Source organism: Xenopus tropicalis, chromosome 6, assembly GCF_000004195.4.
Source record: "Xenopus tropicalis strain Nigerian chromosome 6, UCB_Xtro_10.0, whole genome shotgun sequence".
In the NCBI taxonomy this organism is placed as follows: Eukaryota; Metazoa; Chordata; class Amphibia; order Anura; family Pipidae; genus Xenopus; species Xenopus tropicalis.
Genome location: NC_030682.2, coordinates 95,993,741 through 96,009,329, shown reverse-complemented (window position 1 = coordinate 96,009,329; position 15,589 = coordinate 95,993,741). Strand labels below are relative to the sequence as shown.

The 15,589-nt window shown below is 36.8% G+C and overlaps 1 protein-coding gene across 5 annotated transcripts in view; it reads left to right on the top strand.

Moving 5' to 3' along the window:
• The first annotated feature begins 669 nt into the window (after positions 1–669).
• The window catches only part of dcdc2 (doublecortin domain containing 2), an 82,853-nt gene continuing 67,933 nt past the window's right edge, over positions 670–15,589 (top strand). For 4 of the 5 annotated variants that reach the window (XM_002937920.5, XM_031904016.1, XM_031904013.1 and 1 more), the window contains exons 1-3: positions 670–778; positions 1,808–2,168; positions 8,411–8,462. In XM_002937920.5, coding sequence (XP_002937966.1) covers positions 1,855–2,168; positions 8,411–8,462 — 366 coding nt within the window. In that variant the 5' untranslated portion in view covers positions 670–778; positions 1,808–1,854. Of the gene's footprint in view, positions 779–977; positions 1,080–1,807; positions 2,169–8,410; positions 8,463–15,589 lie in introns of those variants that run through there. The other variant, XM_031904015.1, reaches the window with a different exon arrangement.

The window sequence follows — 15,589 nt, the reverse complement described above, 5'->3', positions numbered from 1 at the left end:
CCAGATTAAGAATCAAGCACATGATGCAAAGCGCAGAATTGGCTGACACAAGGTCGCCCTATCATTTAGAGAAAATGATAATTATAGGGCCTGAGCCACTGGTGCACCAATTAAGGAAGGGGAGGATAAATCATACCTCCCAACTGTACCACCTTTCATGGAACATTTCCAATTTTCTGCTGCCTTGATTGCCTCTCAAATGTGTGGCAGCATGGGCAAGTCCAGAGTTGAAAGCTTGCCAGATGCGAAACTGTCACCTTAACTTCCCTTCATGAAAAGCGCTGTTTTCATCTGCAAGGCGGGGAACAAAATGCAAAACAAATATTGGACTGAACCCTTTATTTTGCACTTAGCACACTGCCCAGCACATAATAAATGACTCCCGTATTAACAAGTGATAATATTCCTCTGACTCTGTACTGAACATATTTATGCAATAGTAAATCCCTAATCTTTGCTTTTACTAGAAAACGGTAGGACTTCATAAAAATGTTTTCGTCATTGTCAAACAAATAGCCAATTTTTTGCAGTGAGATGAATAACAGGAACCACTACTGGAATAAGATCAAGGTTTGATAGAGAGAGATAAAGACTGCGCAACAACGTACACAAACAGCCCAGCCTGACACACATGGCTTTGGGGGGCGCGGCCTGCTGACCATGTGATCATCTTTGAAGTGGTTGCCATGGGATATGCTGGAAGCTTGAGAAAACAAAACGTGATGTGACCTGTATAAGTGACTGTTCTGGAGGATCCTGCCACAAGGATAACGTGCTGGTAGGACTTTTGAATGAAATTTTATTTTCCTGGTTACTAGGCACCAGTGCTAGGCTAGGCTAAACGTACATGGTCCCAGCTGTGCAGAATACTGTGTACTCAGCGTGCCTGCTATATAGTTCTGCGACTCCTGGGGCACAAACTCCAGCTTTATATGTGGCAGATTAGATATTAATATGGGGTGTGAGAGTGAGCAGGAGGGGCCAGGGAGGGGAGGGCTGCAGGTAGCAGTGCTCCTTGCTCCAGACCAGTTCTCACTCATTGCGCAGTCCTGCACTAACAAGCCAAAGGGGACAGTCAGGTGAGAGTTCTGCAGGGTGCAACAGGGGCTGGGCAGCCAAGGAAACAGGTGGGAGGATTTTGCGGAAAAGCAGCATTAGAGGTATTTTTAAAACCAGGTCCCAAACTGAATCCATCCAGCACTGCTGCTCCCAGCAACCTGCCTGTGTAGGGGAGCTAAATGCTGGTGCAACAACAGCTTGTTGGTGCTTCTGTCTGGACATTCCTGTTTTATTCCCTCTCCCTCTGGGCTTCCAGCATTGCCATGGGCGCTTCTCTTCTTTAATTCTATCCCAAGGGTTAAAATACAACCTATTGTACGTATCAGTCACTGCTTTTTAATTGTCCAAAGAGTAATTCACTAACTTGGAGGCACCCAAGCAGTGCGTATTGTAAATTTGCCAGGGCTAGGTAGGTGCACCGGTATAGAGATGCTGTGGGTACTGCAGAGTGCTGAGGTTGATGCACCCTAGTTTGAAAGACCTGCTTTATGATTGTGTGTGACCCTATTTGTGTTGCTGAATGCTGTGGATGGCACATGTGTTAATAAACACTTAGGAATTTGGGGGTGCTGCTAATTGCTGGCGTTCATGAATGTGTGATGAATGTGCTTTGCATATGGGTAGGTGCAGCTGGCACTGCTGCTGGATGCTTAGGTGATACAGTATTAGGCAGGGGGGAGGTCTGTCAGGTTTGGGGTATCAGTTATTAGGCACACTACTGAGTCTGACAGTTCTCTGTTAATTTCAGTTCTAGGCTCAGCGGAAGTACCAAAGGCTCTCTGAAGTGTGTGGAGCATGCAAACAGCTCCAGTTGTGGGGGGTGCTGGCCGCCCCTTAGCCCCTCTTTCCCAGCAACCTGCTGTGAAGTCAGTGCATGTCTTCAGGAATGGTGACCCTTTCTATCGTGGGCGCCGAATGTTAATCCATGAAAAGCGTGTGGGTACTTTTGACGTGTTCTTAAAGGATGTCACAGGTGGAGTGCAAGCACCGTTTGGCGCAGTAAGGAATATTTACACCCCACGAAATGGACACAGGGTTACTTCACTGGATGATTTGCAACCTGGAGAGTGCTACGTAGCTGGAGGAAGGGAGACCTTCAAGAAGCTGGAGTAAGTATGGTACTTCCAACTAAACTACAATGGTAAAGATTAGGAAAGAAAGCAGCTGAAACAGCAGTTTATTTATTATCACAATATGTATTTGGAGCCCTACACTGCCCATTGTCTAGCCACACTAAATACACATTAGCATCTAGATCTGCTGTTTCAACTTCTGTTTCCTAATCTTTTTGATGTTCATAATATACTCCAGATAGAGGTTTTCCTAACAATTGCTAATAACTTTTTCAATTCGTAGTGTGTTGGCTTCCTTTCCTTTATAAACTACCATCACATCTATTTTGTATGTCAGACATTACATTCCAGTCTTTGGGACTATACAGAAGTCTATTATTGTTATTAATTTTTTAACCTATAGAAAATAATCAGAAGCTGACTGTGATTCGTCCACTGTAAAATGCAGAAGTTATGGCTGCTATGTGTATTCTGGGTGTCAGTTGCAACAGACCCCAGTAGTTATATTATTGGTTACACCTACACCAAAATATTTGTATTAGATGATAATGTCTGGTGCTCAAGTAAAAAAGACTTGACCCAAATGAAAACCTTTTCTTAAAAAATGTTTTCAAATTCAGTTGTTTCTTATGGGTAAAAATCTTGCAAGTTTGCTCAAACTTCTGTCCTTGAATTGATTTGCCAAGCTGCAGGAAAAATTTTGCTTTGCCCAAATTTTTAAAAACAAAATCTGTTTTATCCACAACATAAGAATATTTAATGCTAAGCAACTTTATTAAATACAGTATTATACATTTTACATTGTTCAGGGGATCAGAAGAAAATTGTCTAAAATCCAGGAAAATGCACAGCGCTGCGGAATATGTGCAAAACAGTGTAAAATGAGGGAAAACTTAAAATCAGGGAATGTAGATGGGGGGCTTCACTGTATACATTAATAAAAAATGGTTTTAAAGTTAATAGTATATATAAATGCTGTTAAAAGTAAGTATCTGTCTGGCTGTTTATATTCTCCGCATTACTGGTTCTGACGCCAGAAACAGTATAGCAAAAGTCAGCTGATCTGGGGGCTTCTACTACAATGTTTCAAGAGTCAGAACAAGAGAACTTAGAAGAATACATTACATTCAGTTGCGGTTATATTTACAAATAAATCTTATACACTGATATTTTTTATTTATGAAAAACAAGTTTTTGGTTGGAGATCCTCTTCAACACAATGCAAATCTATGGGGCATTTGTGCAAATTGGTAGCAAAGTTTCCGTGTCTATTCATTTGCAGTTAAATGCTAATAATTGTTCTTTTCCTGAAGTTCTGGGAAACAAGAGCATGGCCTCTCAGTTACAGAACTTCAGGGATATGTTAATAAATATCAGAAAAAATGATCAAACATTTTAGGACTATTTCACATGAATGACTTTCTACTGACTAATGTACTTTTTAGCAGTACAGGCATGGGATCCCTTATCTGGAAATGCATTATCCAGAAAGTCCAGGATTTCAGAAAGGCCGTCTCCCATAGGCTCAATTATAAGCAAATAATTCTAATTTTTAAAAATGATTTCCTTTTTCTCTGTAATAATAACACAGAACCTTGTACTTGTACTCCCAACTAAGATATAATTAATCCTTAGTGGACCACATAAAAATAGGACTAATTATATTTTCCATTAAAAAAATGTATCTCATGTTGTATCTCATGAAAACATAATATTATTTAGTGAGGAAAATGGAATTGAATTAAGAGATAAGTTCTTCTTGTTGAATTCAGTCTGGCCTCTCTACTGGTACTATTGCTTTCAGTAGACAACGTCAAGTCCAGAATGTTGTAAAATGGCCTCAATTATGGCATAATTCTGACAAATGCAATTTTATATAAGCACAATGAAGGTTTTACATATGGAATTTACTAGAGAAAGGGTTATAGTCAAATGTAAAATAAAATAATTTTTCATGCTTGCTATAAAGCACCGCATTATAAATAGGTAATTCATTTAATACATGCTTTTTTTAATTACAAAAAACTATTAATGAGGATTAAAAATAGACTCCAAAGTGTTTGAGGATACAGAGAGCTCCCATTCTTGTAAAGCAACAGCTTTCCAAACAGTAATTTTATTTAGTGCAGTATTAGTCTTATTAACAAATAGTTATTTCAAATTAAATCAGAATGTATTTACCACTTTTTCGGATGCCTTTAAAAGTAGCCTGAAAAGAGGAGGAAAGTATATTTCTAAAAAGTGTTTTATATAAGGCCTGCTTAAACTTGTATGGGGCCACACTTCTTATTGAAAGGTATCTAAAGCCAAATAATGAATTAATTCAAACTAACTCATGGTGCTTCTCTGGGCATTTTTACATTCATTCTCTATTTTTAGTAGTTGGCGAGCTATTTGCATTTTTAGCTTGCTTATAGCAGGATTTCAGATCAACTAAATATCATCAACCCATGGTTTAACTGAATCCAGGAAGTGCAAAGACAATGCGTTGACAGAGTTGCTGACACCGAAACCTGCTAGTGGTATAAAACTATAATAAAAAACCATTTAAAACAGAAAATTAATGTTAATTGCAAAAGTGCCCTGAGGACCACTCTAACAAGTTAAACACAATTTAGATCCCCTTTAACTCACAAGCTTATGTACTGTACTGCTATTTGCAGTGTGTTTGCCAGAGCTGCAATGTGCTTTTAAGATAATAGGGACACTGTGTATTTCTTGTGGCAAAGGCACTATAACTTTCTATTCTCTATAAAAATAACCTGATCTGCTAGCACACCTTAAGGGACTAGATGTTTACCATTCAAGTGAATGGTGTGGTTGTTTGGAGCATGCTTGAGATGAAAATAAGCAAACATTGCTATACAATTGACAAACTACAGGTATGGGATTCCTTATCTGGAAACCCATTATCCAGAAAGCTCCGAATTATGGAAAGCCCGTCTCCCATAGACTCCATTTTAATCAAATAATTTAGAATTTTAAAAATGATTTCCTTTTTCTCTGTAGTAATAAAACAGTACCTTGTAATTGATCCAAACTAAGAAAGAAATAATCCTTATTGGATGCAAAACAATCCTATTAGGTTTAATTAATGTTTTATTGATTTTTTAGTAGACCTAAGGTATGGAGATCCAAATTACAGAAAGACCCCTTATCCAGAATACTCTTGGTCTTGAGCATCCTGGATAATGGGTCCAATACCTGTACTAGAGATTACAGCTCATAATCAGAAAGAGTGAATTCATGTCTGCAAGAAGATCCATAATGGGGCAGTCTGGATTATCCTCCATTATATCTAGCAGGTTTATGGAAGTTCTACTAGAACAGAAAAGATTTAGAGGGAGTATCTGTCATAGGAGGAGTGTTAGCACTGTCTTTTCAGGTTTAGTTTTCTATGGGGGGGATTCCCCTGGTAGTGATTCCCCCTATAGTGACAAGTAAATCTTCAGTATACAGATTAGTGGAATATATTAGCATATGTTGAATCCTTATCTTGTATTCAAGGCAAAGTGCAAGATATTTGTAGGGGCCATCTTTATTTTTTCTTAATTTAATAATAATGTATTTGAAAGCAGTATATATGTGTTTTTTGCTAATAAGTGACTTAGTTAGTGTTAGTTCTGCTGTAGTAACCTTACAAACACCTTAAAAATATCTCCTTGAATCCTTTATTGTAAATTAACAACACAAATTCACAATAAGGCTGCTTTTTCTATTTTTGAAAATATTTAATATGAAAAAAATAAGTCCATCAAATTCAAACCTTTTTAAGGGATGTGGTTCACCTTTAAGCTAACTTTTAGTATATTATAGAATGGCCAATTCTAAGCTGCTTTTCTATTGGTCTTCATTATTAATTTGTCATAGTTTTAAAATGACTTCACTTTTTACTCTGACTCTTTTCATCTTTCAAAATAGGGCTCACTGACCCCAGCAGACAAAATATGCTTTTATGGGGCTACAATTTCTATTGTTACTTTGTATTACTTAATTTTCTATTTAGGCCCACTCCTGTTCATATTTCTGTCTCTCATTCAAACCACTCCCTGACTGCTGAGGTAGTTTGGACCCTAGCTACTGAAATATCAAACTGGAGTATTCCTGAACAAAAAGTGAAATTATTAAATATACACAAATAATAAAAAACAAAGACTAACTGCAAATTGTTTTTGAATATTACTCTATACAAAAATTAACAAAAAGTTTAACAACCCTTTTAAAATAATTTGATCCAGCTCTTCAATTTAAAGTCATAATACTTACATGCCCTTAAATTGTTATCTTTACCTGGCAGTTGAGAATAATATTTTGCTGTACAAATGATTGTTAGTTCTCCCATAAGTAAACGTATCTCAGCTGGGATATCCCTGTTTATTTTGTCTCCTTGCATACATGAAATCACTCAGCTGTGGTGGCTGCTTTCTCAATGGAAATGTTGCTCGGGTGCTGCCCTTTCTGCCAACAGCCACTTAAACAAACAAAGAGTAACTGAACAAATGATTGGCAGCTCATAAAAGCAAAATAGCTGGTAGCTATTTAAATCAGTAGAGTCCTGTTAAATACTTTAGTACCAGAGTCATAGTAGTGACAAAAGCAATTCATATAGCAATACTTCTTAAATGAACCTTTATAGATACAATAATAATAATAAAAGTTTTGCAAACCAGTTTGTATGTATGTATGTATAACTTTATTTATAAAGTGCTACAAGGAAAATATACAGCACTATACAATCTTACAATTTAAACAATTACACACAAGGAGGACAAGTGTTATAATACAGTAAATAAGTATAAATGCACAGAGTGCCATGTGGTATGAGACACAGTAGGAAGGAGATCCCTACCCTGTAGAGCTTACAATCTAATTGTGAAATATTTAAAGAAAGTACATTAACTAATAAAAACGAATATATTTTATTACCCCTATGCTGCTGAGGGATTAAACAGCCCAAAGCAGGGTCGGACTGGGGGTGCAGGGCCCCCCGCTGCCTTCACTCCCCCCCACCTCCGACCCCCTCCCTGAGCGCTCCTAAAAAAACTTACCTGTGGTGCATCGGGGGAGGGAGATGGTGGATCGCGGGGGGTCTGATCTGGATCAGTCTGACGCTGGCCCAATGCAAACATGAAAAGTTAAACTAGAAGTTGGGTTAAAATCTTAATTGTAAGCGGTTGGAAACTGAAAATGTCACCTGTTTAATATTTCAACTGGGTGAATATTTGTACTGTGTGGCCTGAACCAATAGACTGTGTCAAATAGGCTGAAGTCACCTAGATATATGGTGGGTGTTTAAAACACCAATGGAACCTGTCAATGGAAAAACCGTTAAAGCATGCTACTCAGATGTATGCCCTGTGCGCTAAAACATCAGTGTATCATTTATCATACATGTATGGTGTGTAGGTCACCTAGATGTATGCTGTGTGGGCAGAACCATTAGTGAAATATACTACTGGACTGGAACTACTAGATGTATGCTTTACATACAAAATGTAAAAAGTTTTCTTTGATCAAAATTTCTGGTTGGAGGTGGCCTTTAATGGATCTTGTGTGTAGGGGTACAGTGGGGTACTTTCCCACTGTTTTCATTTATTACACCTTGACTTTGGATTAGCCATTGTGAACCCACCCCTTGGCTTGAGGTTACCCCACCAATCACCATTTCCAATCTCACAGTATGTTTTTAAAGTCACAGAAAATTGATATGATATCATTTTCATGACGAGCCTATACAAATAAGTAAATCAAATGTATGAGTTAGGTGCATAGAGTACATACTGAGAAGATTTCAGTAGGAGACGTGTGCTGTGTGTCCCAGTAGCAATTCTGTCTTTGTACAATGATTCCCAAGTTTTTACTGAAGAGTAAAGACTCACTTTACCTTGAATATATTGAGGACCAGGCTATTTTTTAAGCAGAAGTGTGCTTTAAAATTCTATAGAAAATACCTAGAAAAGGCAAGCAATGCTGTATAATGTTGTTAAAATGTGTGTAATGTTGCATAATGTTAAAAATATACATATTTAATATGGTGTAAAGTACTGAATGAAAACCAAGTGAAAATTCCTACAGAATGTTTAGTGAGGTTTTGCATAAAGTATGTCACATGTTTTGTTGAAATAATTTGAAAATATTACTAAATCAATAATTTATAACTTGAAATAGATGTCTTTTATAACTATAATACAGTATATATTTTCAGATATTAGTTTAGAAAGCTGATAACATTAAACTCAGTTTCTAAATAAATCATTAATATATTAATTTTGTTCTAGTTACTTGCATATTGGGGAGATAAAGAGGAAAACAGTGGACCCACTTAGTCAGGTACGGTATTATGGTATGTCTGAGAGCTAATTATTATGCACTTATTTGTAATGAACCTGAACGTTTCTCCCAAGAACACATTTGTATAGGCTGTGAGCTTTACTATCCTAATTCATCCCACTGTGCACAAACTGCACTCTGTTTACTTGGGTGGGAGTGGTAATGTAGTTCTGAAGAAGTAAGCATTCCTGGATTGTACAGGTGCTCAGTTTTTATGAATCATTAAATGTTAATGTACATCTTAAAAGACCATACATTAAAAGTGAATGCATTTTTTTTGTTCTTAAAAACGCGAACAGCTCTCAGAGCAAGTAAGACATAGCTGGGGCTGTTTTCTTTGCAACAAAAATCAGACATTCTGTGCCAAAATTCATCAGAAAATTCTTACTATTTTCCACATTATCCTTGCAGTTTGTAAGGGGTCTGTCTTTCAACCTGTGCTCTTAGTTCATGAGAGCTACACAGAAACCATACTTAATTAGGTTTTATATATAATCTATTAAAAGGAGTAATATATATCAGTGCCAGTGGATTGCAGATAATGTGGATCTGTTTACAGGTGGAGGGCAGTTTTTTGCAAAATTCAACCTGTGTAGTGACAGATTATTTTGGCTGGGATTCTAGAACTCCAGTTGTATATGTCTGGGTTTTAGAATTTTGGTTATTGGTCTGTTTCCACTCTCTTTGCCATAGTATGGCTATCTTCCAAGCTTTTTCAGCTCAAAAATGAATCTTAGGAAAATGCAAAAAAAAAAATTGAGATTGTGGTCATGCAGCCTTTTGTTTGGAATATGGACCAATTGGGACAAAACCTGTTTTTTTACTGGCAAGTTAAGGTGGCCATACACGGGAAGATTTGATCTTCTTATGGGCAATATCCGGCTAATCTGCTCTGTCGGGCCGATCCAACAGAAAATTATTTGCTCGATTTTAGGCCAGATATTGGTCAGGTTGGCCCGTTGCAGGTGCCCATATACAGGCAGATAAGCTGCCAAATCGGTCTGTAGGACCAGAATCAGCAGCTGAAATCTGCCCGTGTATGGGCACCTTTAGTCATTTTCAGGATGAAGAACTAAGTTACTGGCTCATGGTAAGCAAAATTTAAAACTTCTCTCCCATATACTGTAGATGTTTATTGTGTGGTACAACCACAAGTGCTGCATTACCCAAAATTCTGTGTTTTCTCTTATATTTCCAGTATAACTGTGGCTGTGAGGGGGATATGCTTTTAAATGCAGTTGTGTCTGATGTGTAAAAATGTGCATAATTGTTCTTCAGAGTCATTTGTGTGATTCTTTAGACACCAGTATGCCACATCTATTGACAAAGGCCACTGTAGGAACTTGGAGCTGCCACCATTTTTTGGCGGTAGTTCCAGGGTTCCCTAGTGTCCGTAGGCACATACAGGAAATGTACATTCAGTGTTTATAGTGGGTTTTTGGTTGCCATTCTGCACTTGTGGTACCTGATGGCATTAATATTTTCTACATTGGTGTTTGTGTGCTGCAGAGAAAATACCATGTGTGACATCAGCCTTTACTCTTGCATCCCATCACCCTCTTCTGCGCTCTCTACTGTCTCTGCTCCCTTGCCTTTGTCTCATGAACTCTTTATTCTTTCATCTGCCTCTCCTTATTTTCCCATCTCCCTTATTATCCTTTACTTATTACTCTCTTCTGCTGCAAGATTTAAAAATGCAGGAGATGGAAGAAATGTGTAATAAATTAGTTTTAATGCAAGTGTTGTTTAAATTCAAAACAGGATTTAAGAATGTCGTTTGAATCGCTGGATTCCTAATGCTAATACAATTTCCTACATCTGTGTAATTGGAAATTTTGAGCACAAGGCAGTAGAATTCCTTATAGGAGACATAGTGGATAAATGGAAAAAACGCTAATTTTGTAGGCAATTATGAATAATATATGGTGCTGGATTCACTTTGGGCTAAAAATGAATCCTATTTGTAAAAATGGCCCCTTTATTGGAGATCTCAATAGATCCTATCAGGTCTCTGTCTGTATTTCAAATGAAGGGTGGGCGTGTCCTAACGGTCCGTGCCAGGGCGACTTGACTGCAGCTAAGACTTTGTCCCTTCTCGTAAGCGAATAAGTGGCATAGAAAAACAAAAGAAAACAAAAAAAAACCCTAAATCCTTGTCTGTTTCATATTGTCTTATTTTACTGACCTTGTTACACACTGTAATGTAACCAAGAAACCCACTTAATGCAGCTCATGTAATTCAATTCCCGTTTGTTTGTGTCTTCAGGCTATAGTTACAGCATTTGCTATTTTTAGTATGTTGATGCATTGTGACCATAAGATTATGTAGCATTCCTTACGCCTTTAACACTTGATCTAATTGAGCTAAACAACCCCATAAAGCAGAATGCTTAGGGAAAGTATATGTGGTTGCCCTTTCTGCCATAGGACAAGGTGAGAACTCTATCACATAACAAGTATTGGAGATATACACTGAAAATATTTCTAAAAATGCTTCAGAGTTTCCAAAAAAACGTAATTTCAGCTTATACCATACATAGCTGAAGACCAAGCACAGTAGCAAATGCTATAATATTTAGCTATATTTTCAAAGGTAAATTGATGTATAACCCCTTCATTATTCTGTTGAAGATAAATAGACCAAGAGGGAATTAAAAGCAGTTTGTTTTAAAAAATAGGTACAGTACAAACATGCAAGAGCTTATTGATATGTGCATTGCAATGAGCAACATACAATTCTGAGGCCAATGCTTTCTTTAGTGCCCAATACTTTTGCTGCTAGGGTGCAAGCTGCTAATTTAGCCCTGTAACTAGTGCTAGGTTTAAAATGCCATTAATTCCAGGTTTCTGTCGTTTTTTTGTTGTTTTTGGAGTGTTTATGAGTATTAGGGGCAATAGAAGCCCTGTACTTACTGTCAATTCAAGGCAGATGTTATGTACAGGGGTTTATTTGTTCTAATCTAAGCACAACAAGCAAGAGGGCTTAGAATGTCCATTGCTAGGAGAACAGGTAGATAAAAAGGCTACATTTTTATAAGTATAATTTTGCCCGCTTAATGTGCCTACCATGAGGAAATAGCCCTGTTATTTCAAAATGATTTTACATAGATAAGTATTTAAAAAGTTACAGAAAATTGTAAATAATATGATGCAATGTTGGCCTGAAGTGTGTCACTCAAAATAGAACATTTAAAATGTTTGGTAGCCAGTATCCAGGTAACCTAATTAGGATCAACAAGGCAGCACAAACATTGCTCTCCTCACAGAGCCTTTGAAACTAATACCAAAACGAAAACCTAGCCTGTTAACTAGATGCAGTGCTAATGTGCATGATTTTGCAATTTCTTTTGTTATTCACTTTGTGAGATTTAATATAGGTCAAACACAATTTTTTGTAGATTTGCATTTTAGCTAAACTCTATCAGAAAACACCTGACCTGATCTCCTTGCTGTTCACAGTTTATTTGAATGGTTTTAGAGATATATGGCCCTTTTTCAGTTTTACCTCTAATATAGGAAGTCTTTTTTTCATATTTTAAACAAAAATAAATCAATACTGTGTGTTTAGATATCTGATCAAGTACTTCATTATGTGTGATAGATAGATAGGCATAAGTAAAATGGGTGCAGGGCCTGCACTGTGCAAAGTATATATTTCACAATAGTAAATACTACAAAAAAACTCCAGTTTGAAGATTTTTTGTTACACAACTACACTAATAGGCAGGGAGTTATTAAAACCGGGAGGAATAAGATGTAATGACGGGAGTCCAGGGCAGGGGGCGAAAATCTGGTAACTCCCAACAAAAAAAGGCCATCTCCCATAGAAAATAGTGTACAAGTATTATGTAATTAACCACACACAATGTAGTGGTGGTTTCAGGCATGGGGTGGCAGTTCCACTTGTAATTCCTTTCTACACTTGATAAATGTATCTCTGTGTTTTATGTGTACATTTATACACGTAGGAAACCTTTTCTCATAGACACATGGTCACATTGCAAACTGAAGAATCACAGCTTGTTTCTTTAGTAAACTATTACAGGTATAGGATATATTATCTGAAACCCATTATGCAGAAAGCTCCAAATTATGGAATGTCCATCTTCCTTAGACTCTATTTTAATCAAATAATTAAATTTTTTAAAATTGATTTCCCTTTTCTCTGTAATAATAACACAGTAGCTTATACTTGTTCCCAACTAGGATATAAATAATTCTTATTGGAGGCAAAACAATCCTATTGGGTTTATTTAAAGGAATACTGTCATGGGAAAACATGTTTCTTTTCAAAAGGCATCAGTTAATAGAGTTTCTTCAGCAGAATCCTGCATTGAAATCCGTTTTTCAAAAACACAAAGAATTTTTTATATTTAATTTTGAAATTTCACATGAGGCTAGCAATATTCTTCATTTCCCAGGGTGCTACAGCCATGTGACCTGTGTTCTGATAAACTTCAGTCACACTTTACTGCTGAGCTGCAAATTGGAGTGGTATTACCCTCCAATGGTGAAGCTAGCAAGATAGCAGCACCCAGTAGATATCAGAATAGCACTCAATAGTAAGAAATCCAAGTCTGGCTTCTGACTCCTCCAGTTACATGGGAGTAGGAGAAACAATAGGTTACCTGAAAGCAGTTCTACTGTAGCACTGGCTCTTCCTCAAAAAGCTCGAAATCAGGCACAATGCACTGAGATGGCTGCCTACACACCAATATTACAGCTAAAAAAAATACATTTGTGGGTTCAAGAATACAATTTTAAATGGTAGATTATATGTTATGTAAACAGTGTAATTTAGAAATAAAAATGACACCATTAATATCATGACAGTATCCCTTTAATGTTTAAATACATTTTAGTACACTTAAAGTATGGAGATCTAAATGACAGAAGGACCTGTTATCCAGAAGACCCCAGGTCCCCAGCATTCTGGAAACCAGGTCCCATAATTGTACCTATAAATGGTCAATAAAGGAGTTTGATTTATGCAGTGTTACCTGACACATTTTTGTCTCTTCTAGAGTACTGCAGGTCTGACAACTGTTTGGACTAATAAAGTTGCATATATACATTTGGGCAGATTTATCAAATCAAGAGTTCGAATCGAATGGGAAAAATTTGGATTGGAAACGAAAATTTCTGAAGATCACAAATATCACGAAAATACTTAAGAAAAAATCGTATTAGTCACGATAATATCGTATTGGCGATCCGAAAGTCACGAAATTTTCGTACAATACAATTGTAAACAGTGGTAAAACCTTTCCGATTTTTTCGTGCAGGCGTACGAAAAAGTCGAGCGCCGTAAAAAAAGTCGTGTAGCGTACGACAAAATCGTGCGGACGCCCGAAAAATTCGCCGAAAATACGCTCGGAGCGTTCGTGCCTTTGTAAATGTGCCCCATGGTATTGGAAGCAGAGATACATCAAGCTGTAGGAAGTCAATTCTGTGTTACAGATTCTATAATTTTGTACTTAATTTATAACCTAATCTATTCGTACCCATGGCAAATGTAGACATTACCACAGGCACTTGTTTTTGTGGTAAGTGAAAACAAAAATCTGTGGCACACTGTTTCAGACAATGCCACATGGGGTGCTATGTTACAGCTGTTATTGTCCTTTGTCCAAATGATGTTTATTGGAAATAGTTTCACTCCCTGGGTAACATGTGACAAGTCCCATTGAAGGCTATGTGGCAAGTTGCACCTCATGCATAGAGATGCCATCTAGCCTGTATTTTACCAACCTGCATTGTAAAAGTGATAAAAATATAGAAAGGCCAGTGTAATTTTGTTGAAAAAGGTGGCATCCCTACCTACAGTATGTGAGTTTTACTACACAATTGCTCCTTATCAGTTTTTCTTATGGGAAGCATAATTATCTGGTGGTGCAGTATCTTTTTATAGGTCAGAAACTGTTATGATTCTGGAACTTTAACACTAAAATTCAAGGTTGATAAGTGCCTAAATGGCCTTGCCTGAGGTTTTATATCAGTGTATTTAAATTTGCATCTTCATTAAAATCCTCAGACTTGTTAGTATTTCTGCGGCTCTGAGCAAATCTTACTTTGCTACACTGTATGTGCAGTGTATTTTCTTGGCACATACCAACATAATGTAAGTTCTACCATGCATAAACATGACATAATAAACATTTTTCCCAAGAATACCTGAGGTACTATCATTGCATTGGTTTAGTTGTACCAAGGCAGTATACTTAAAGCCACGTGTATGTGTACTTTTTTTTATATGTGCTTTATATCAAATATACAATTTTGGCATAATAAATAGGCCTACCATATGTCTTGGTTTTCCTGTGATCTCCCTTTTTTGCCCTGTGTCTGGGGTTCCAATAGTTTGCAATTAGGACTAAGAAGACCCAGCATTATAGCAACACAGCATTACAGCAACCACCACTTCCCAAATGGTGCATTATTTTTTTTATTAAAAACTGTGACAAGATTCTTAGCACTTATGCTTTATCAATACTGCACAAAGTATGTGTACAGCTATACTAAATTAGCCTAGAAAGGTGTTTCATCGAATATTGCCTGTCCTAAGTTGAACCCTTGGATACCTTGGTTCAAATGGATATATTACATGTCAGTTTTGCTCTCATAGGGAAAGTGTTTATGGTTGAATGGATTCTTAAACAGAGATAAATGAAAAAAGGACTATGTACATGTCCAGGCATGGTTTTATAGATTTTGTTTTATTAACCATGCTCCTAAATGTCCTGGTGTTAATTAGTTTATAGTCCTTTAATAAAACCCCAAATGTTAACTACGGTTTGTTGATTTTGGTATCTTAATGTTAATTTGATCTCTAAATGAGAAAGCACATAATAAATAAATAATAATAATATAAATAATGAAATGCAAACTTGGTTTACCAAGTGCTGCTCTATTTGTTCTCTATCTGAGTCTTTAGGAATGTTAGGGCAATTAGCTTTAGTCTATATTACAGAGGTCAAGGGTTACACAAGTATAATGTGATGTTTGGCTAACCTTGTTACCCTATGATATATAAATCTTCAGTTGATATATGACCTTCAATTGTTGGTAGGAGTTGCCCTGTAAATGAAGGAATATGATACAGGAGTTAATTCCATGTGGCCTTCACT